General features: G+C 39.1%; 2 protein-coding genes across 4 annotated transcripts in view; one reads left to right on the top strand and one right to left on the bottom strand.

Annotated features, from left to right (window-relative positions):
- The window catches only part of itfg1 (integrin alpha FG-GAP repeat containing 1), a 214,889-nt gene extending 195,430 nt beyond the window's left edge, over positions 1 to 19,459 (bottom strand). The window contains exons 1-6 of the mRNA XM_034105187.2: positions 19,228 to 19,459; positions 18,870 to 18,954; positions 18,545 to 18,678; positions 17,078 to 17,135; positions 15,692 to 15,766; positions 15,498 to 15,592 (exon numbers count right to left, since the gene is read on the bottom strand). Of these exons, the coding sequence (XP_033961078.1) occupies positions 15,498 to 15,592; positions 15,692 to 15,766; positions 17,078 to 17,135; positions 18,545 to 18,678; positions 18,870 to 18,954; positions 19,228 to 19,405 (625 nt within the window). The 5' untranslated portion in view covers positions 19,406 to 19,459. The remainder of the gene's footprint in view (positions 1 to 15,497; positions 15,593 to 15,691; positions 15,767 to 17,077; positions 17,136 to 18,544; positions 18,679 to 18,869; positions 18,955 to 19,227) is intronic.
- Positions 19,460 to 19,948: 489 nt separating this feature from the next.
- Positions 19,949 to 23,523, top strand: part of phkb (phosphorylase kinase, beta) — a 200,326-nt gene continuing 196,751 nt past the window's right edge. For 2 of the 3 annotated variants that reach the window (XM_034105160.1, XM_034105169.1), the window contains exon 1: positions 19,957 to 20,033. In XM_034105160.1, the coding sequence (XP_033961051.1) occupies positions 19,970 to 20,033 (64 nt within the window). In that variant the 5' untranslated portion in view covers positions 19,957 to 19,969. Of the gene's footprint in view, positions 20,034 to 23,523 lie in introns of all 3 variants that reach the window. The other variant, XM_034105177.1, reaches the window with a different exon arrangement.

Below are 23,523 nucleotides of genomic sequence, written 5' to 3'. Positions count from 1 at the left end.
AAAAAAAAAAGAACATTTGTACTGCTACCTTGTCCGATGCTCAATACTAATTAATCACATTCAATTTGACCCAAAGGTCTTCCCATCATTCCAGCATAGATGTTTACCATGAATTGCTTGGCAGTGAAATGGCAAAGAAAGCAATGTTATTAGCAAAAGCTACATGTACTGCACTGACTTGAGACCAATGACACCATACCTCGGCGTATCAGCACACCTAATCCATGACGAATGGAAACTGCACTCGTTCTCTAGTGAATACGGAGGAATAGGCATTTTGTCAAACCATGCGTCAGTTTCCTGAAGTTGGAGTGGGAGATAGCGGACAAGGTCACTACTGAAGGAATACATGTGCCCACAGTATGAGTACTACCATACGTATACATATGCCCTGTGTAGCGCACTCGATACAGAGGGCAGCCGCTCTACTTGACATTCGCTTTGAGGATGCTTTTGATAAGTGTCATAATACATAATAAAATGTAAGGAATTATTAATTAAATTATTATTATTAAGTGTCAGTAAGCTGTCGCACTTAATGGCAATATTTATGAATATGTGTTAAAATAAAAGTAAAAAAACCCTCTGATTTATCTTACCAGTTTGTTTTGCATTTCCCCAATACAACATCCCAAGTGTATTTGCTAATAAACCCCCCCCCCCTCAAATGACAAGGACATTTTTTAATATTGGGATGAATCATGATTAACGCAATTACATTTTTTTAATTGATTTAAAACACTATTTATTACATTACATGTTACTTAGCTGATGCTGAATGCAAGTTACCTAAACTTCAATACCGTAGATTACACGTCTAAGGAAGCAACGTGGGGTTTGCTATCTTGCCTAAGGACGCTGCGACAAGTTGACTGCAGTGACTTGGATTGAGCCGCTGACCCTCTTGTTTGTAAATCAGTATTAGTCCCATTGTAATCTGCTGTAATACTGCTCACACACACACGTAGAGGAACATCTATAAACTGTACCTCACACCCTGATGTTAGTTCTGACAGTCGCATTAACACCCTCCCGAAAACACACTCGGCACACACACAGAGACACACTTGGATAACATGCAGAATCCAGGCCAGGAACAAAGTGAAAAGCGCTGCAGGGTAAATCCGTCTCTAAGCCAATATGTAGCCCTAACTCCACACTGTGACTTCCACCCAGATCTATCAAAACAGCTCATTCACAAACATGGCAAAACACACCAGCGTAGAATGGAGCTTTGCTATTCCCGGAGGAAATAATCTCCTAAAACCATTACAGGGAACAACGTAGGTGCAGTAGCTACGGGGAGGATTATGGCCGAAACCCTCTCATACACACACTCTATTTTGCTCACTTTCTTTATGCTGAACATGTTTGTGTGTGTACATAGAAGCTGCTAGACGGAACTACTGTAACAAGCATGGTAAAGCTTATTTCACAAACTGGAACGAAGTGTGTTTGTGTGTGTGTATACAGGACGTGCATCAGTGTAGTGTGCCAACATCAAGAGAAAGTGCATTGTATATTGAATACTGTATGCATGTCTATCTGTGTAAACTAATTACATGTACGGAGGGCACATTACATATGAGGCTTGTTGAAAAAAACACTTGATTGTGTACAAGCATACACAAAACAGACATAAACGTTATATACTCGAGATTCGGAAGACCACTGTTTTTGGCTCGAGTAAAGACATAAGAATGGCAAGACCTGGTGGTCTTGAAGTCTGAGGTATATGGCAAGAAATGACCATGTGATGTTAAAATAAATTAGAACCTTCAAACCATCTTTTCCTGTCACTTAGTAGTGCTGCACAAACTTAAAGGTCCCATGTCGTGGCCATTTCCACTGATCATAATTCCATTGTTGAGGTCTACTAGAATAGATTTATATTGTGCAACTTTCCAAACTCACATTGGTTTCTCATACAGCATCTCTGTATAGTATGTGTATTCACTCTCTGTCCTAAACGCCTTGTTGGAGCTCCACCCCCCCCCCCCCCTCCCTGTGAGCCCACTGTACTCTGGTCAGCTCGCCCACTCTGTTCTGATGAGTCTACCACCGTTACAGCGGAACATCAGTGATTATGTGTTACAATGGCGTTAGGAGCCAGAAAATGACACCAGTAAGGAAAACAGATGAGAAAGCTGCGTGGGGTCTGGGTGCCGTGTTGGCGGGACGTTGCGCGGCTCGCTGCTGCGAGGAGCGGACAGTGTGAGATGGGTTCAATTCCTGTTTGCTGCATAGGGAGCGAGACATCGTGAATGGCCGCGGGAAGGTGCTGAGGGGGCTGCAGCACCCCCATCTGCGAGGCTCCACTAGCTATATATATATATATATATATATATATATATACTAGGGCTGTCAGTCGATTAAAATAGTTAATCGCGATTAATCGCAAATTAATCGCACATTTTTGATCTGTTCTAAATGTACCTTAGAGGAATATTTTTCAAGTTTTTAATACTCTTATCAACATATGAGTGGACAAATATGCTTTATGCTAATGTTTATTATCATTTATTATCATCAAATATTCTCATGAATATTAAACACAACAACCTCTGAACATTACAAATATTCGCCACAATTCAACCTGGAACCTCTCTCATACAATAAAAATGGTGCGTGCGTGCGTGTGTGTGTGTGTTGGATCGTTGGAGCTATGTGCAACCCAAGGCATATTATGCTCGAACCCGAGCTGCCTGGACGCTGCAATCATGTTGCACTATCCGTGCTGAGTGTGCTGACTTCTCCTACAATGTCCCGCTGTCTGCTTCCTGCATAAAGTCAAGTGCTCGGCGCAGTTGTGGCGAAATGTCGCTACTCTGTTTTCATTTAAACAGCTCCTTATATCCGTTAGCGCCACTAGCTAGCACCAGATGCTAACAACAACAATGCACGTAAGGTCTCTCTCTCGCTCGCTCGGGCCACACATACACACACCCTCCCGGTCCTCCCGATGGCCAGTCGGTGCCTGCCGGGGAGCGTGGAAGTGTGGTCTGCCACAAGCGAGCAGCAGGAGCGGGGCTGTCAGCATCAGCTTGTAGATGGTATTATAAACTCGATGCGCTCTGAAACTACGGGGCGGCCGAGGAAAAAAAATACACATGCGTTAATCGCATTCAAATAATTAGTGGCGTTAATTTTTGTATTTGTTATTAAATGAACGCGTTAATTTGTTATTAACGCGTTAACTTGACAGCCCTAATATATACACTATATTTGTAACACGATATTAGAGGGATTGATCATTTTTGCATCATAAACTTCCTTATCAGTGACTAATATAATACAATGATCATAATGTGATTTTATTAATAGAATCTGCAAAAATGTGGTTTGTTAAGTTTGTATACAACTATTTGTAGGGTGGTATTTCCCCGATGGTCCAAAATACTTATTACAAAATGGCATTTTAACACATTTTTAGCTTTTAACAAATATTATGTTTTATGCAATTTGGATATTGCACCAGTCCACATTATGATTTTGAAACAATTTTGATTTAAGTCTGAGTATCACTCATATTCTCAGCTGTGCAAATGGCTGGATTTTTTTAATTATTATTCTTTTCCAATTCTGGGCAACAACCTCTATAAAAACTTGGATCGCAAGCTTAAATAGATGCATACAAAAAGAAAATAAAGAAGTTACGAAATTGGCAGATAAAAAATATAGAAAGGTAAAATGCCCAGCTGGCAAATCAGGTAATCAGGTGCCGATGAGCTGGTGAGGGGTCCCACTTTGAATGTTGGGCTTACGAACTGTCCGGCTTGTGCATACACACAGTTTGTTTGGAATCTACACTGGTTGTTTAGCATCTTGCCCCTGAGGCACGTGCCATGTTTTAATTTAGTTCTGAAATCATTTAATCCAAGTCTACTTTATCAATGATTTACTTGCCATGATATTTACTGACAATTTGGGAAATAAATAGCTTCCTTACTGGTAATGATCAACAGATAAATAAGGATTTATTAAAATAACTATTTTTGTCTCTGAACACCTCTACATTTAATCCAAACAATCTCTATCGCATCATGTTTCTCATCACATCCAAACGTGTCTACCTGTATTGTAATTAAAATGAGGGGCCAAGGTGATACTTTGGCAAAAGTTGTTAAAAAGAAGATGATGGGACGCAGCTGTTGCCCCCGGCTACCAGGTGTTTTGGATGGAGACATTTGTAAGACTGGAAGAAGGGAGTTATTAGCGGTGAGAGGAGTTTACATGTATCTAAAAGGTGTTATATGGAACTGGGTGAACATTGTTTTCAATGCAACCGTCTAAAATCATCTGTTGATTTGTGAAACTGTAGAATTATTAATTATATACTTTATTCGTAAGATTTCTGTGGTTATTTTGTCTCTGTCCTCAGCTGCTTGTACAACACATTTTAACTAGTGACTCACCATGCAAAGTTGTGCCTTGATAATGGAAAACAACCACCCAATAAAAACTGCATGTGTAGCAGATATTATACATCATTCTGTAAAAGGTATAGGCTGACGGGAATGGCAATAGAGTGGTGCAGCCCTAAAACCCGGAAGTACGCTGCACACGGGTTCCCTCCGGTTCCCTCGACAAAAAAGCAATGAAATTTCCCCATAGGATTTTGGAAAATAGCTCGAAATAAGGTCTGTGGTTGACACATTTAAGAGACGGATCACGTTTTGTTCAGCCGCATAATATCCACATCTCTACCCTACTTTTATAATTTTATAATCGGAAATCTAATCGCCAGAAGCAAAATGCTAACGTTATGCTATAAACGAACTACAGCAGGGTCGCTGCTTCAACGTCACTTCAACTTCAACGTTAAGATCCATATTAAAAATTGTACAAGTTGAAACGTTTGTTTTTTTTGTCTGCAGGAGGCAAGTACTTGCTTTCAAGCAGAACACGGCAAACTAACTTAGCGGGAGTGTTTACGTGTTCGGCGTAATGACGTACAACGTCCTCGACAACTTCTGTAGTCCTATTCAGCCACTTGTTAACAACCATCGTTTTTCAGACACGTCAACTCTTCAAGAATCACCAGCGGGGTCACTGCTGATGTATTTAATGTCGTAGAACAAAACGTGATCCTACTCTTAAATGTGTGTCAACCACAGACCTTATTTCCAGCTATTTTCCAAAACCCTATGGAGAAATTGCATTGACTCTGAGTCGAGGGAACTTCTGGGTTTTAGGACTCGTCACTGCACCACTCTACTGTCAGGTATTAGGACATAAACTGAAGTACTGGAATACAACCTCTGGGGACATCAACAATCTGGACTATGTTTTGAGCCAATCCATCTTCTAGATATATTTGACTGGATATATGGTACAAATGTGTAACTGTTGGTAATGCTACAGGAACTATCAGAGGATTGCCAAGGTCAGTATGATACATTCTCTAAGGTCCATTTCTGTACAAAATATCACCGCAATCTATCCAATAGTTGTGATAAAAATGTTTCAATTTGGACCAAAGTTGTGGGCATACCAACTGATATTGTCATGGATACAGTCATTCCCCTAGTCTGGCTTTTTTTGTATGTTCGATAGTTTGCCTGTGTATAAACACGTTGGTAGTGCAGGTTGGCTTCCATTTACAAATACCTCAGGTATGTAGGTTGTTGTAAATTTAGCAGAATTGACTCGCATCAATATTCAGAGCTGCCCTTTGTACACGTCCATGTACAGTTTTCTTTTTGACAAGTAGGGTTGGGAACCCAAACTCGGTTCCAGATGAGAACCGATAAGAAAATGCGGGGTACCCATACAAAATCCACAATTTCGGTTCTGCTTAACGGTTCGCGGTAGACCCTGTATTCCACGGGTCCGTCTGCACCGCGGCGCCGCGGTGACCCGGTGGAATACAGGGCGGACCTGAAGAATCACAGAACGGCCGGTCGTCAGCGGGCCGTTGACGGCCGGCTCGGTACGCTGACGGCCGGCACCGCCCTTAATTTATTTACGGCATCATGTAAGTTGCGCTGACAGGCGACAGAGGTCCACAGTTGCCCCGCAGCGAGGCTCCTCCCGCCCTCCCGTAGACATTTCACGAGCTCAGTCACTTCATAACACCAAAGATGGGTCGCAGTAAACGCTCTGAAGTGAGGCTCCACTACACTAAAAAAGAAAAAGACAAGGCACAGTATAATGCCTGTTAATAGCTTGCCACAGGCATAGCTCGGTTAAAATAAAGCACAGCTATTGTGCAATACATTTGTATTGCATGTATATTTTTTATTTGTAACAATTTCAGTTAAAGCTTAAAAGAATAAAGATATTTTTGTTATCTAAACGTTTGACCTCTTTCTTTTCCAATTTTGGAATCGATAAGAACCGGAATCGATAAGCGGAACCGGAACCGATACATTTCAAACGATACCCATCCCTATTGACAAGTGCATATATTTTGGGAGAGGACATGGGGTATGCATCACACCCTCAGGCTTTGGTCACAGTGGTGTGCAAATCAAAGAGGAAATGTTCTGCCTCATTTATTCCCTCTATTAATTTCTCTGCAAAAAAAACCCCTGCGTTAACCAAAATAAATATGCCGTCTCTTTAGCCCGTTTGTCGCCGTGCCAGCTTTCCTGGAGGCGGAAATGCTACAATCGATATCCCTCAAAGGACTGGCGCATTGCACCAGGCGCTCCTAAAATGTCTGTGAGCTCACTCCAAATATTTATGAAATGGGTAAATGAGAATGTGAAGAACAGCACTGAATGCCACTGACATGTTAATGAAGATGTAGGCTGAATGTAGCTGTTGGTTTCAGGGGTTTCAAACTGTGATATCTTGCACTCAGTTTTGGTAGATAAGACATGTGAAGACTATAAAGAGAAAGTTGTTTAGATATTTGAAAAAGCCTGAACCAATGTTTAGTTTTGGACTTCCATCAGCACTAAATCAGCTTTTTCCTCCACAAAAGGCTTGCCCAAGTGGTTTACTTAGTGAGGATAGGAACACTTTACTTTTCATTTGTTTATAATTGTTTGTTGGTCTGAATAATTCTAGAAATCAGACTCAGAATAAGGAGACAGGTAGAGGTGGGATTGGCGCACCAGAATGGGCACATACCCAGGAAAGGTCAAGGAAAGGTCAAGGAAAGGCACAGGGCAAGGCTACGTACAACTATTGTCATTATACTGTTGGATGATTGGAATCAATTGAACAAAACGATTTTCTTGCCAGCAAATTTGGATGATTTCCTTGCATACAATAAGCTATCTGGTGCCTCAGCTGCAGTTTGATTTTGGACAATTTTATCTTTTTATGATATTGCCGCTAAAATATAGTTAATCCCACAAGACAGACGTTATCATTGACGTCCGTTTGTTTTTTTGTGAGAGCTGCACAGGTGTCTAATAAAGTGATTTCATCAAGACTTTCAGTGCATCCATGCTTTTGGGCAGTGAATCAGTCTGACGCTGCTTTTTCTTTTGGTCATTGTGTTGTTATATTCATTTTGATGGTCACATTTTTTTATTAAGATCTAAAATGATTCTCATCACTGTAAATCCCTTTCTCTGTAATAGTATGCTGATTACCAAAATATCTATTATAGGTTCCTCCCTCTGCCATCCAAATCTCAACTGAATCGCTGTTTAATCAATTCTTCTTCTTAGCCACCCCTGTTAGGTGGCAAATCTGTTCTCCTACCCCCACCACCAACAGATTATTAGTCAGGCAATCAACAAGCCACTTTGACACAGAGCTGCTTTAATTGGATGCTGCACAGAGTATTACCATGCCCGTTGCCTAGCAATGGTGGATCCTTATGCCAGTATTGCTGTCTTTGTGCATGTTTTTCTTTCCCAACAAAAATGGAATATATAATTACTTTCTAATTACTACCTCTCTTCCCTCAAGTTCCCATCATGCTCCTGAAAGCTTTCTTCCCAGCGGAGCTCTTTCTGAATTGACATGATGTGATATGGCCCCTGCGGGTTACCATGATCTAAAACTGGAGATATGATGTGGGAGAATATTGGGTACCATTCAGCGATAAGGACGTCTCCTGCGGCCAGTTGGCTTTGATGATAACAGGCACTTTGGGGGCTATTGAAACACCTGCACACATCACCAATGTATTGTATACATTGGTACCTTCTGGCTGCCCTGCTAAAGCTGTTTTACTGGCTAATCAGTTGTCACTGCGTTGAGAATGACCAGAACAGCTATACCAATATAAACACAACCTTTTCCATGGCAACACTATTTGTAATAAATATTAAACCACCTTGGCCAAAATTCTGAAGACACTCTTTACTTTTCTAAAGAAAAATCCCATTGGAACAGCGCCATGTACACTTCTCTTCAGTGATATGTGTCCTGTTCTTCCTTACACTATCGCCTCCAGATAAGTTTGTATGTTATGACCAACGTACAAAAGTCACACCATCAGAAAATGGAAAAAAGCCGCTCAATGTGTGAGGAAAGAGACCAAATCACTGGGAAACAAAAGAGCGTGAACACAAAGCTGTTATGAATGCGTTGCTGTTAGAGACACTGGCTGGAGGATGATGATAGTAACAAAAGAGATTACGAGCCATATGCAGTATGTCGTCGCCAGGTCGGTTGGCTCGAGAGTCCAATAAGCCGGCTAAATGAGGCCTTGACACCGGCCAGGAAACAATTCCAGACTTTTTTTGCTGGCAGTGCTGATGTAGTGAGGCCAGCCAATGCACTACCATGGGATTGTTTACAGCGATGACATTGGACTGAGATTGGAGTCGTGACACGGCCTCGAAACAACCCTCATCCTCTTTGGACGTCGCTAACAAAATACCTTACTGTATTACTGTACTGGTGGGTGAGAGAGGGGACACCTAGAGCTTCTCATTGTAAACAAAACGTGCAATATACTGATAGGAACGCTCTATCCCTCTCCATTATAAACACCTTTTTATTGTGTCTTGTGATTGACTGTTTCAATGTGTGTTCTAGTTAGTTTCTTCCCCCCCATGTTTATGCAAATTGCATTTCCAAGGGTTTCACTCTTATTCCCCACAGTAAGGGTTAACTCTGCGTGTCTTAATTAAGATGAATGTGCATATCATTTTATACTCATTAATATGCAGCCATTTGAAAGCATCTTTGAACACTCGGAGCCTGAAATAATCTGCACACTTCTGCTAAAACGTTAACAAACAGTGAAAGATAAGAAACCATGGGTAATTCCAAATACACATGATGAGTAAAGTACGATAGAATTTAGTTGTGAACAGTTACAACCTCATAAATCAAATGTTCTTTAAAACAGGTAGTACCATTAGTAAAATGACCCCTTAAAGTGCTATACCTTTACAATTCAACATTTACCCATTCACACCGCATTCATACAGAGTTCAGCTAACTTTCACACACCAAGGATACATCGACATGTTCACTGCAGGAGTTGGAATGGAACTCACAGCCTTCCGATTGAAAGCCACAGCCGCCCATCCAATGCAATATATTTCATTTCATTTGTATTTGTCCCGCTCATGGTACACAAAACCAAATGTTCAATAATTGCCACAAAACATGACTCCACCATTGAGCGAAAAGGAGCAGGGAGAAGAATAACATCTTATGTGACCTGCCCCTTTCTAAAAAAACAAATAAATACAAATAGATGGTTTGCCCTTCATAATAATAATAATTCACAAGAAATCACTGCAGAGGGTGGTGAAGATCGCACAACGCATCATCAAGATGCCACTCCCCTCCATAGCCTCAGTCTATGAAAAGCGGTGCCTGCGAAGGGCACGAACTATCATCAGAGACTCTTCCCACCCCAACCATACACTGTTTGTCCCCCTACGTGGCACCCGCTCTGGGACACGCTACCGCAGCCTCCCGGGTAGAACCAACAGGACTACGCACAGCTTCTTCCCTTCAGCAGTCAGACTGCTGACAATGAACCCCACGCTGTCCCATACTGCCTAGTTGTTGTCGTGTGCTGTGCTGAAGCGCAATTTTGTATTCACTGTATTTATTTATTATTATCTGTGTATTTATTCCTATTTATACATTTCCCATCTATTTACCTTTATTTTTGTATAATTTTTTTTTTGGTATATACTTCTGATAAATGTGTATGTAACTGACTGTTTTGCGATCTGGTTAGACCATCCTTACATTTCGTTACACTGTGCTTGCATTTTTGTAATGACAATAAAGTAATCTAATCTAATCTAATGATGATAATGATAATAATAACAATAACAACAATAACAATGGCAATGGGACCCGCAAATACAGAGGAGACATCACATCAAATACATCAAAAACATGAAGGACCAGAGTACATAGACTTATTCACATTCTGCTTCATATAGTCCCATCTTTCTTAATGTATACAACTTCTTTAACTGAAAAATACATATACAATTCTTTAGATCCTTGTGTTGAGAATTCCACAATTGTACACCAACTACCGAAATACACATTTGTTTAAGAGTAGTCCTTGCATATGGATGCTTACAATTTAATGTCCTTCTGTGGTCTTCCTTGTCAACAACTGTTGTAAACATGCTGGTAACATTCTGCTTTGTGCCCTGTGCATTGCTGATAATGTCTGCAGCTCAGCTATGTCTTTGAGTTTCAAGAGTCCTGACTTAAAAAACAGTCTGTCCGTGTGTTCTCTTGAGTCAGCTTTATGAATTATTCGTACTGCCCTTTTCTGTAATATTGACAATGGCGTTATGTTGCTCACATACGTGTTGTCCCACACTTCTATACAAAAAATTAAAAATGGTAAAATGAGTGAACAGTACAACATCCTCAATGCCTTGTAATCTAGCAAATACTTTGCCTTGTTTAGAACAGAAATATTCCGCGACACTTTGGTTTTAACATGTGCTATGTGTGATTTCCATGTCAGGTTTTCATCCAGCGGCACACGTAAGAATCGAAATTCAGAAACCCTTTCAATAAAAACTCCATCAATGGACAGTGAAATGTTTTCATCTTTTTTTCTATTGGCAAAAACCATGAACTTCGTTTTATTCAAATGTAGGGTTAACTTATTTTCATCAAACCATCTTTTAAGTTTGACCATTTCATGTCCAATCCACTTTGCTAAACCTGGTTTATATTAAACCTGCCCTGCAGCGAGTGTAAGCTTGAACATGCTATTTTTACTTGGTCTTAATTGAGACTGTGGCATCTGCTGAAGTCTATACAGTATGTTGAATGGTTCCAATTTGGGTTGGATGATCATTTTTATTTTCATAGCATCGTATCATGGCCAACAGGAGGCTGCATGGCTCAGCGAGCTTTGAAATAATCTTATCTTTAAGCAACACATTTAGCGTTAAGTGAATACATATTAAAAAGTTAAAGAAACTATGTGATGTACATCTCAGTTCAAACAATAGGTACCCTTTAAAAGTCAGTTCTCTGTTCTTGCGAGAATATCAAGGCATTATGTTCCGTTTTACATTATTGCATCATCTTTAATTTAATAATCCAAACCATTACCATGACCTTAACAACTTTTATAAAATGTAGAGAAACATGTCGGCAAACATAGGAGGCATATGAACATTGGAGAATCTGGTCACAGATCATGAACAAGAGAAGGCGAACTGGTTTATAATTAGGGATTGAAAATAACTTATAGCTGGTGCCAATTAACAGAGTTTAGAAACATCTCTTAAAGTCCAGTAGGGGTCGGATTCAAGAGATTCACTTTACCATACCTCAGTTTTGATGGAAAGTTCAAATTGAGCATAGGAAAAATTCAATTTTTGATAATCCCTTGAGACGTCTATCCACCATCCAATCATTAATCGGCACAAGTCTATAGCCAGATTATTACGGTTGTGTTAAAAAAGTAGAAGCCTTATTGACTATGGCTAGCACATTTTTTATAAAATAAAGACAATATGACTCTTTAAAAACACGAATGATAGTTTAATAGCTACCAACCTAAATGTAGCTCAAACTGGCCATCCATTGAGACCCAGATTGTCTTTAAGACTCACTTTCTCCCCATCTCAGTCCCACTGATGCTCCTGCCAGTCCTGCTTAGAGGAGCAGGTGGTCACAGCAGACAGTGAGCGGAGCCACTGCCTTGCTCACCCCCCTCCCACCCTTTATCTTTCCTTCCATCCATTTCTTTCAAACCATTCATCCTCTCCGACACAGCTTGACTTCTCCATCACTTCCTGCTTGCGTCTGCCTCCATCTGCAAGCCCCCATAGAGTGGCAGCCAAAGATTCTGACATCCACCAGATGTACAGTACCATTCACCCACATCGATCTGAACGCAGCTGAACACACTTAATGAGGATGTAATGATCACCGTCCTTGTGCGTTTGTGTGAGTGTGTGTGTGGGGGGTGTGTATACATGTGTGGGGGATAGGAAGTAAAAAGGGACTTCCGACACGGACTGACAGGCATCGTGCAGGCCATCCCTCTGACGGCGGTAGAAGCAGTAGAAACCAATGATACCCCAACACAATCCATTCTCTATGAATCTGGATTTGTTAACCCCTCTGATGTCGAATTACTGGCGGCCCCAGCTTAGGATACTGATATGTAATGCACGTTTGTCAGAAAGAAAGGTAAAGATAGCTCAAGATGAAGGCAAAAAGAGGCCATATTTACATGGGAACCTTAAGCTCTCACTGCAAGATAGTGGAATGAAAATGGGTTCTATGGATTCCAACAAGTCTCCCCTTTACAAACATGCTCATTTATGCTAATCCCCTGCAGTTAGGAAAACAATCATGCCATTTTTAGCAACCAGTGTTATTTTGTATCATACCAAATAGGGTGCATTTCAATGTTTTGTTGTTTTTTGTGGAGTCTCTCAACACTCTTATAATGACATACCTTGGCTATTCAGAGAGCCCAATTGTATTCCACATGTATTAATCCTTATTTTTTATTTAAACTAGATCATTTAGAATTCAATCAACTAGATAGTAGAATCTTCCAAATGTCAAAAGTATTTGATGTTTTCAAATGTAACACCAAATCTGTGTCTCATAGTGAGGTGTCAAACCAAAACGTTCTGAAACAACTTTTAAGACACAGCATGTTCAAAGTTCTTACACCCACAAACCTTTACATTTCAATTGGGTGTATAACGAATACATAATATATATTTGAGATTTATGACGAGAACAACTTGTCACACGGTGCTGTTATGCATCTCAAATGAATTGTAGTATTCATTGATGATCTCCCTCTAATGATCTACTGTCCACAAAGTGTGGGTCTCTAGGTTTAAGTCTGTCAATTTCAATTGGAAGTGTATTGACTTTCTCCTAATCCCTAAACAAATTAGATATGAATTCAAATCTGCTCTGGTTAAACTGTGACGGCCCTGGGAATTAAACCACGGAGCACAAAAAGCTACCTGCAGTGAGTATGACACGACCAAACTAGGCATGGGAACTATATTCGAATATTCAAAATTATTCAGGTATTCGAATAATTATTCATGTATTCGAATATGAGTTATGAATATTTTTTTTTTTTGGGAGGGATGCCTAAGTTGATTACATATTATCAAATTGAATAATTCAACAATAGTGCCATAGCTAAATGTGTTAGTTGTTTATGTCCAAATCCATCAGATCTAGCTAGTTCTAGCCAATGATATGGCTGCTGCCCCTCCCTACACGCAGATCACGCAGACTCAAACCTCATCTTAGGCCCAAATGTGGCGCAAATGCACTCCGCAGCCGTTGCGAGGTTCCGGCGCTAACAGTTCATGGGCGTGCTCCCCCGCCCCCTGTCAACACTCGCGACACATGAGTGGCCAGCCTAAACAACAATAAGCGCTGCTTGGCAACCGTGTGTGGCGGCAAAGTACATTTTGACTGGAGAGATTTAGTTTTGCCGGTATTCAACATATTTTACCAGTCATAGTCCGGTAATTATTTACACACAACAGACATGGAGGAAAAGGAGTAATGTCTGGAAATATTTTGACCAGGTTAGTGAGTGCGGTGTAGAGTGCAAACTATGCCAAATTAAACTTATATATACATGCTATACGTTGCTATACCGCAACCTCCGTTCCAGCTGAGAGGGTCTTCTCTACAGCTGGCCTGATTGTGAATCGCCTCCACACATGAAAGCTGTAGGCCTATAGCTGTCAAACTGTGATCACCAGTTCAATACATTTTACAAATTCGACTTGGTTTCTACACTTATTCGAACATGTATGTATTTATGTATTTTTTTTTTTAAAACCCAATTTTTTTTTATAGGATATGTAGGCCTACATTTCGGTTGAACGGTTAACCGTTTTTTGAGGTGTCGAATATTCGAATATACATTTGCTTTCAAATTCCCATCCCTAGACCAAACCCTCTCTGCTAACACGAGGATTAGATTCCAGAGGGGAGAAATCCGTCTATAAATCTAAATGACAGCGCCACACTCAGTGGGCAGAAGGACAGGAGTGAGAGGCTGTAGAACAAGAGCGGGGTGATTTCCCCATTCACTGGTGAAGAAAATGGCTTTTCCGTTCTCTCTTAATCAACTTGAAAATTGGGGGCATTAACTCTATGTCTCGTCTGGGTAATCTTTGTGCAATGCCAAACGACCTCAACCATTCCCATATACGCACTTAAGAAATATAATAGAAACACACAGAGTTCATACAGTATGTTGAGTTTTTTTAAATAAATAACCTAGAAGTCGTACGTTTTTTGTAGGTTTATTTTTTCAACAAACTTTCAAGTTTTTTACTATTCAAATTACCATTATTTTAATTCAGCAAGTAACAAATACTGAGCCCTTACTATACACCATTGTTTATGGTCTGCATGTGGGAAATACAAATAGGAAGTAAGCAGGGTCTGTCCCCTAGAGTTAATAAAAGAGGCCCTATTATGCTTATTGGGGTTTCCCATTCCTGTAGTGTTACATAGCTTTTAGTGCATGTAAATGGTCTGCAAAGGCTACAATCCGGAGGTTCCCTCCAGAGGGAGTTTCTCTCCCACACACTGCATTGGACTCCTTTGTTTACTTCCATAATATTATGAGATCACTATATAACACTCACGCTTCTATTGGCTAGCGCTACAACACATTGTACATGATAGACTAAGGGGCGGGAAATCTCTAAGCGGTTGACCAATCACAACAGTCAACCAGGTAACCAATCAGAGCAGACTGGGCTCTGGTTTCAGACAGAGGGGGAAAAGAGGTGCTGCAGCACAGGCAGTGTGAGAAAAATAAAGTGACAAAAAGGACAGATGAACAAGCTTGTTTAGAATGAAACTTGTATCTCCGAGTGTGAAATGACCTCTAGTTTAATTTTCTAAGTGATTCCCCCTTCTCTTCCGTAACGACTAGCAGGTAATAACTGCTGTTAAAGGTTTGGACAATAAAAAAGAAACCTGTGTGACAATTGTCTGACCTGAAAATGCATATATTTTGCTAATACTAATATGTCATGGGTGTTGCTGAAGAACATTAGCATTTGACATTTGTTAAGACATTGCTTTAAAAACGAGTATCCATTTTTAAATCATTGACTCACCGGCAGTTAAGTCCTTGTTGAGGTCGATGAACGCGTTCGAGTGAGGGATGCGCATGTTGACAGCTAAACTCAAAGCATTCCTCCACACTTGAATCCTGAAGCACAGAAAAACCAACAGGCAACAAATCGAATATATGAGAGTCTTAGGAATAAACATAAGGATTTCAAAATAATATTGAGAATGATTTAACTACCTGTTCGTGACGTAGCATACTTCGGTGACGGTGTTTGTGAATCCAAAAATGTCTGGGATCATGTCCCCATTGAAGCTGTGGGAAGAATTTGACATATATAAATAAAACATAGATAAAACATACTCGGAATAACAGTTTATTAGAAATATACTGTGTATGCTTGTTGGCAATGTCGGAGAGGTGTAGCTCCATCTCTATGGTCACTTTTGAAACTGTTTAATACATACTGTAAGGGGGCCAGAAAACATCAGTAGTTTTATCTCCTTTTAAACACAATTGGTATATTCAACTTTAAGTCCAGCAATACACTTTAATTACATTACATGTTACTTGTTAGACGCTTTTATCCAAAGCGACTTACATACTCAATACTGTGGACAATCCCCACAGGAGCAATTTGGGGTGAAGTGTCTCAGGGACACAACGACATGCTGACTGCAGTGGGGTTTGAACCTGTGCCCCCTGATCCAAACACCAACGCACTAAACACTGCGCCACAGCCCCCCTCGTAATTGTCAGATAATTACAATTTTTATTATATTATGGGCAACTTTCTCAAAAAATATCATTTTACAATAATTTAAAATGTACAACAAAGGAAGTACAATAAGAAAATTACAAATTAAATTAAGATTAAAATATCATAACATGTTATATAAACCCACCAATATAGTTTATCTTCAGCTTTCTAACAAACCATACAAAATATGTGTATTACTGAACTCTTAAAGCAGACAATGCAGTGTAGTGTATTTTTAACATCCAGCATTCATTTTCTTAGGAACTATTTTTGCAACGTAGCTTTCAATGATTTTGGTTTAAATTTGATTTCACAAGTGTATCAAGCACTGTTTTGTAACTGTTAAAGGTCGGGTATGTAAGTTTGAGAAACCAGCTCGAGTGCGCTAGAATTTGAAAATACACGACCGGAGAAAATCTGCCACTTCCTCACAGAGCCCCTCCTCCAACACGCACAAACGCGCATATGACCAATCGAGATAAGTTTGTGCACAGATGGAAGGCTGACAGGCAGGTAGGCCATCCAGTTACTTTAGCCGGGCCGGCTCAGATGATTGGTCGTGCTTTTTACAGTACTACGGCTTCCACAGATGACATTTTTTTTATAGATTTTTTGTCAAAGCACTTAAGATATTCATTGCTATTGGGATGTTAAGAGTATTCCATGGAATATAACAACAAGTGTATCTCGAGCCGGTTTATCTAACCCTAACCCTAACCCTACCTTTAAGAACCTCATCGAAGAAAAGATAATTAATCATTTTGAACAAATATTTATCAATTTACATTGAACTTCAAACATGCAAACTAAACATAAGTTTATCAAAAAGCAGAATGTATGTTAACACCATTCAGACTGATACTTACTCCATAACAAGAGGTTGGTCTCTAAAGGTCTTGTTCAGCATGATCCACCCACTCATATCTGCAGATGATGAACAACAGATTCTGAGTAATGCTTAGTCTGACAAAAACATAACAAATATACATTTAAATAAACATGGGTTTTGGCACAACACAAATATTAAGATGTGCTTTTCTTGTACAGCCTGTCCTCCAGTAAGAAGGAGCCTACACATTGAGGTGGTAAAAAAAGATTTACATTTCTATGTATATAACATCAATCTGCATGTCACTTTGGTACTGACATATTTGTGAAATTAACACAAGCAGAGATTTGTTTTCCCTGTATGAAGTTTGCCCATATTGTACTTATAATGTTTTTTTGAACCAGTCATGGAGGGAGTTTTCAAATCTTATACTTGAGTAAAAGTCCTAAAACCTAATTGAACATTTCCAAGTTAAAGTCCTGCATTGAACATGTAACTTTAGAGAAACTATACAAGTATTACCAGGAACATATTCAAATAAGAATTAAAAAGAATATTAAACACGTTTTTAATTATTTAAAATGATAAAGCAGCAAATCCACATTTGAGAAGCTTTAACTATATCCTTTTTGGAAATACAATGACAAATTGTTATCAAATCAGTTGCCAATCATTTTTCGGAAACTAATAAACGGTTGGGTAGCTCAAACCATGACACAACATGATATGTTGTAAGCACTTTGTATGTTTTCTATGTAAATTAATATGATTAGGTGACTTATTAAGTGACTCAAACTCTAGAATATTTACCTTTTACTATAATTTTAGTAGAGTAAAAATGTGAAAGTGCCACACAATGAAACATTTAAATATTAAGAATTGTAAGAGAAAGTTTATAAGTTATACCAGGAACATGTACTTCCAATATTAAAGGTTAAGGTTAACATTTGTTGACTTAAATTACTACAAAACAATAAGCAAAAGAGTTTTTCGAACGACTTATAAAGTGTTGGATAGTTAAAAGTTCTTTATCTTTTTTGTAGGTAAAATATAAATTTGAAAAGTGACTAAAGCTGTCAAATAAATGTAAAAGTACAATATTTATCTCTCAATTGTAGTGAAGTAGAAGTAGAAAGTGCCAAGAAAATAAATACTTATAATTTATACTTAAGAACATTTATTGAGTGAATGTACTAAGTAATATTAGAGTCATGTTCTTTTTTCCATGGCGTACATTCTCACCTGTTGCATGAAAGCACAGGTGGAGCTAATTACGTTAACGATGGCCCCACTGTCCGGCAGCAATTAGTGATCAAATGAATCACACCTGTGGCAAGTCTAACTGTTAAATAGTACTCTATTCTAATGTTCTGAGCACTTAGCCGTCAGTTTGATCAGAACCCACTGATCATTTGTACCCAACAGGAAAGTGAATCCCAGAGTACAAAATAACCATTGGCAGAAAAGTCAGCCTAGTCTTTCCTAAGTGTTGGCATTAGTGTACCTAATGTCTGGTTGTTTCCCCAGAAGATGAAAATAGTGGTCTGCTTGGAATTCTGGATCTGAGTTGTAAGCAGGACATCCATCTGAGAGTCTCCATCGTAGTCCCCAGGAACCACACCGGTGATGATGGTATCCCTGAACAGGAAGAGGGTCCATTAAAATGAGAGCAAAATAGCTATTCCCTCTTAAAAGCTAAACAATACCACCCTGACATTTAAGTTATTACGTCAGTATTCAGAGAAAGGTATTTAGAACATGATATATTACAAATAAGGTGTACATGGAACATATTAAAAACAAAAATAGTACCAAAAGTGACCCATTACCTTGGGAAAATGTCCTTTTTGATGTGAAGTTTGGGCTTGAAGTAGGGTATTTTCGAATCAGCCTGGAATATCACCACTTCCATCTCTGAAAAAGTCAACATGGATACAAATTACAGCCAATTCCATCTCCACTGAAATCATTAATTCGTTGTTTTTAAATATAAAGAAAGTGTTAGCATAAACCATATTTAAGGCACACTGTATAAGAAACCGTTACGGAATAATAGTGGTTAGTTTTACAGTTGTATTAATGTATTTATACAGTGCATATGAATAAAACATTATACATCATTTGGCACAATGGTTAATAAGCTAACAAGACAGACATAAAAGTGACGTTACTAAAGCATTCACATACGTTCTCTGATGATGAACATGTCTGTCTGTTTATCCGCGTAGAAATCTCCAAAAGCTGCGACTGTCCCATAGTTTTCGGCAGCAAAAAGGTCGGCCGTTACATCCTGTAGAGCAAATGTCTTGTATTGTCCCAGAAAAAGTAACAAACATGCCAAAATATTGCATTTTAATTTCCACATCCTTGTTCGAGGCAGGGGCAGCTCCTCACAACAACACGGACTGTAATACGGCACGTTGTTTTACGGCAGAGTGAAATTGCATTTTGAATTGAATTAATGGCGAGTCAAATTGATAATTGTTTTGAATATTTTGATATATGCTGTGCTATCTTTATTTTTCTTATAAAGAGGTGGAAATAATGCACTGTTTTAAGGGTAAATATTACAATTTCACAGCTTCCTTGTTCACGTCAGTGTCGTGCTCAGGTTATTTTGACAGTTCGTAGCTCAGTCAAGTTAAAGGGAGTTAGCCAGAGCTAAATCGGAAGTGAAGGGAGTTTAACTTCAGAATAAATACAAATATTTAGCTAACAAGTAAGTTAAGCGAATATCTTATAACAGACACATGATATTGATATTTATGAATATGATGTGACACATTTTACTGTAATATGTTGTCTAATTAAGACATTATTATGTCAAATGTTTACATTTCTGTGGTTCGTGAGCCTCATCGCCTCTGTTTTATTTTGAAGGATGACATCGGAAATCCTTTAACTTTCGTGCGAATTTGACAGTGTAAGCATGGCGAGCCTTGCAGATGTCGGCTGGAAACTCTTGGAATTTAAAGCCCGATCAAAAAGATCAGGTCAGACTTCTTATTTTTGCATGACCGCGTGCTTTGTGTGAGACTGTCAGCTTGTAAATTCACCGTACACGGGGTTTACATGGACTTGATCTGGCCATTTAAATTGTCCAATGCAGTGACGGTGCAAGCATGAAAGGTCAGAGGTGTACATGTGAAACACTCAGGAGCTATTTTAGGAGATTTTTAGCAGGTCATCGTTACATCTCCCCCATACAGTAGTTAACTGTACTGTGTGTGTTGCATGAGGTGTAAGGCCTGTTGACAGCCTGTGCTATCCTTGCATGGTAGTCAGCCTGGCACTGGAAAAGTAATCCCGTCCAAAAAACAGTGGTGGAACAAGTACTTAGATAGTTTACTGAAGCAACAGTAGGCTACTGTATTCAATTATGTCACTTAAGTTGAATGGTCATAACACCCTAAACCAGTGTTTCTCAAAGTGGGGGGCGCGAGAGACCAGGAGGAAAAATGGTTATGAAAAAAAATCATAATTTAAAAATAATATGATACAGTACAAGTACGAGAGGGAGAACCCCGTTTATTGTTCCCATTTTATTATCCAGAATTACTGTAAACTTTTGAAGAAAGTAGTTAATCTACTATTAGTAGTTTGTTTAAATGCATTCATTACGTTGTTTTGTTCATTAACATAAAATACATCTCACGTACCCCCTGCAGTACTCCAACGTACCCCTAGGGGTCCGCGTACCCCCATTTGAGAACCACTGGTTTAGATAGTTAACTTTAGTCTAAGTTATCTCAGTGGGTCTCAAACGGTTTGGTCACGCTTAATGTAAACAATTATTTCCGAGGCACACGTTTATATGATCATTATAGTTATAAAAAAATAAGAGAATAAATAAAAAAACAGGTATCAAATACTATATGACAGTAAAACAAGAATACAGTTTGAAAGGGAGTGATTTGTAATATATCCATAAAGAAATAGTAAATCTGTTTACAGTTCTGTTTCATATGGATGTTGAGAGAGGTATCCATAGATCTCTTCATTTTGCTCTCAAAGTGCACCAGATTGATGCTTTTAACTTCAATATTTAAAAAACAAATCTTCCCGGGGGAGCATGCCCCCGGACCCCTGCCCTAGAGGATGTTACGTCCACTCACCACCTATAAAAATAGCACTTTACCCCTGCTTACACCTATATGCCGTGAGCTGATTGTCGAGCCTTCATTGTAACAGTCGTGGGTACACTGTGTATTTGCGTGGGGATTGTTGCAGTAGAACATTCCACTGTAGCGACCGGTACATTAATGGGAAACCCTAAATGATTGAGCACCCTCTATGAAACGTCAAGCTACCCCACAGCACCCCCAAAATAAATCTCTGGCGCCGCCACTGAGCCAGCAACCCTGTTTTGAAGAAATGTGCAGTGCAAAGCAGGCTCATTGCTGCCACTAATGCTGTGATGAGACACACTTATCCAAATATCAGCATTTGCTTTCTTTTCATTTTTTTGCACAGACTGTGGGTTTTCTCCGGAAGTTTTTCCTTGTACGATGTGAGGGTCTAAGGACAGAGGGTGTCGTATTGTCATACTGATATTCTGTACACACTGTGAAGACCACTGAGACACATGTAACATTTGTGATATTGGGCTATATAAATAAACATTGATTGATTGAGATTGCAAAGTGGCAAAGTATTATAACTTATTGTTCTAGCAAAGGGATTGCACAATTGTATCATGTATTTATTTTTTGACCACACAGACTTATGGAGCATTGTTTTATTATCACTGTTCTAGCAAAGGAATGCTCACGTTCATATTGATGTATTTTATTACATGTTAACTTGGCCCATTACGTGACTATTTGTGTTGGGGGGGCCCGACTTTTTTTTTTCTCCAAAGAGGGGCTCTGACAGAAAATGTTTGAGAACCACAAAAGGAGTTATCATATGCATAATGTGCCATATCAGAATAATACTTTATTCAAATTATTGATGCATTAATGTGTACATTGCTCTAATTTTGCAGCTGTTAAATATGAGCTTTAGTTGTTATAGGCGCACTGCCGGCTTATGATTTTACCCAGGGATTGATAACGTTGAATTTGTATCTAAACTAATGTATCATCATTTATTTGTTGGTTATATTTTGTAATCTGAATCTGCAAAGTGACTAAAGTGATCAAGTAAATGTGAAATAAAGTACAATACTTTCCTTTGAAATGTATTGCAGTAAAAAAAATGTAATTAGCATAGAATACAAACTCACAAGGCCTGCACATTTGTACTAGCGTCTTATATCACTTGAGTAAATTACAAAGTGCTTTCCACCACTGGGTTAAACTGAGCGTTTTTATACAATGCAAGGACAAAAATATAAAAACTCTTGTGTATCCCAAAAAAGATAGTTTTCAGTGATTCAACTGAGCAAAGTTGACTAGTACTTATACTATCATGATTACATCTGTCTTTGGTGTTCTAATTAAAGATTTCACAACTTTGTACCTCCATGAATCATGTCATAATCACTACTTTTTGTTTAATAATTCATTAAATGAATTAAAAACATGTAATGAGGTGCTTCCATCATTCCAGTATTCATATCATTCTGATAACATTTGTGAGTTAATGTTACAGGGGGAATAATCACTCAAGTAATGTCCTAATGTATCTGTGTAGTTATTGCGGAGGCCGGCTGGGGCAACCGTGCTACAACGGCCCACAACAGTTACATTAGAAGAATGGCACAAACTAAGCAAATATAAAAACACAAAAGTACCAAAACACTTGCAAACAAAGAAACATATTCACCAACTTGACAACACGTGCGCGGCATTTAGGAAACATTCACCAACTTGATGAAACATGCGCAAAAATGCTGCTTTAACAAAACTGCAAATACAAAGACGCTGCAAGAAGCTGTAAACATAACGGAAACCAGGAGACACTAAAGAGTGATGCACACAGCTGGGACCGGAGCACTGGTTGAAGTTCAAGGATTATAAAGTTGGCCAACTCTCAATGGTCCCAGCTGTGTGCATCACTTTTTAGTGTCCCCTGGTTTTGGTTGTGTTCTGACCATTTTGCAGTGTTTTTTTGTATTTGTGGCGTTTTGTATTTGCAGCGTTTCATGTATGCAGCACTTTAGTAGACGCTTGCGTATGTTTCATCAAGTTGGTGTATGTTTTCTAAATGCTGCCATGTGTTTCAAGTTGGTGAAAATGTTTTTTTCATTTGAATGTGATTTTATATTTACATCGTTTTTGAAAGTGCAGCACGTTTCTCCTAAGGTAAGTGTGTTGTACCGCTGTAGCGCATTTGCACCTGTTGGCCACCGTAAATCTTCAGAATGTAGTAGTAGTTTCTCATGACTCTGTGTCCCTCAAGGGTTAAAAAAACTTTCATTCCCAGGCAAATTCAACACATTGTAATTCCTTGCATGTTGTGCATGATCATCATCACTGGGTGTAATTATGTGTTGCTTCGTGCATGTCTTATATCTAACTCTGTGCTACTAACTCCTTC

The sequence above is a fragment of the Pseudochaenichthys georgianus genome, chromosome 3, assembly GCF_902827115.2.
Source record: "Pseudochaenichthys georgianus chromosome 3, fPseGeo1.2, whole genome shotgun sequence".
Lineage (NCBI taxonomy): Eukaryota > Metazoa > Chordata > Actinopteri > Perciformes > Channichthyidae > Pseudochaenichthys > Pseudochaenichthys georgianus.
The sequence above is the reverse complement of the archived record's forward strand: the minus strand, read 5'-3'. Positions and strand labels throughout refer to the sequence as shown.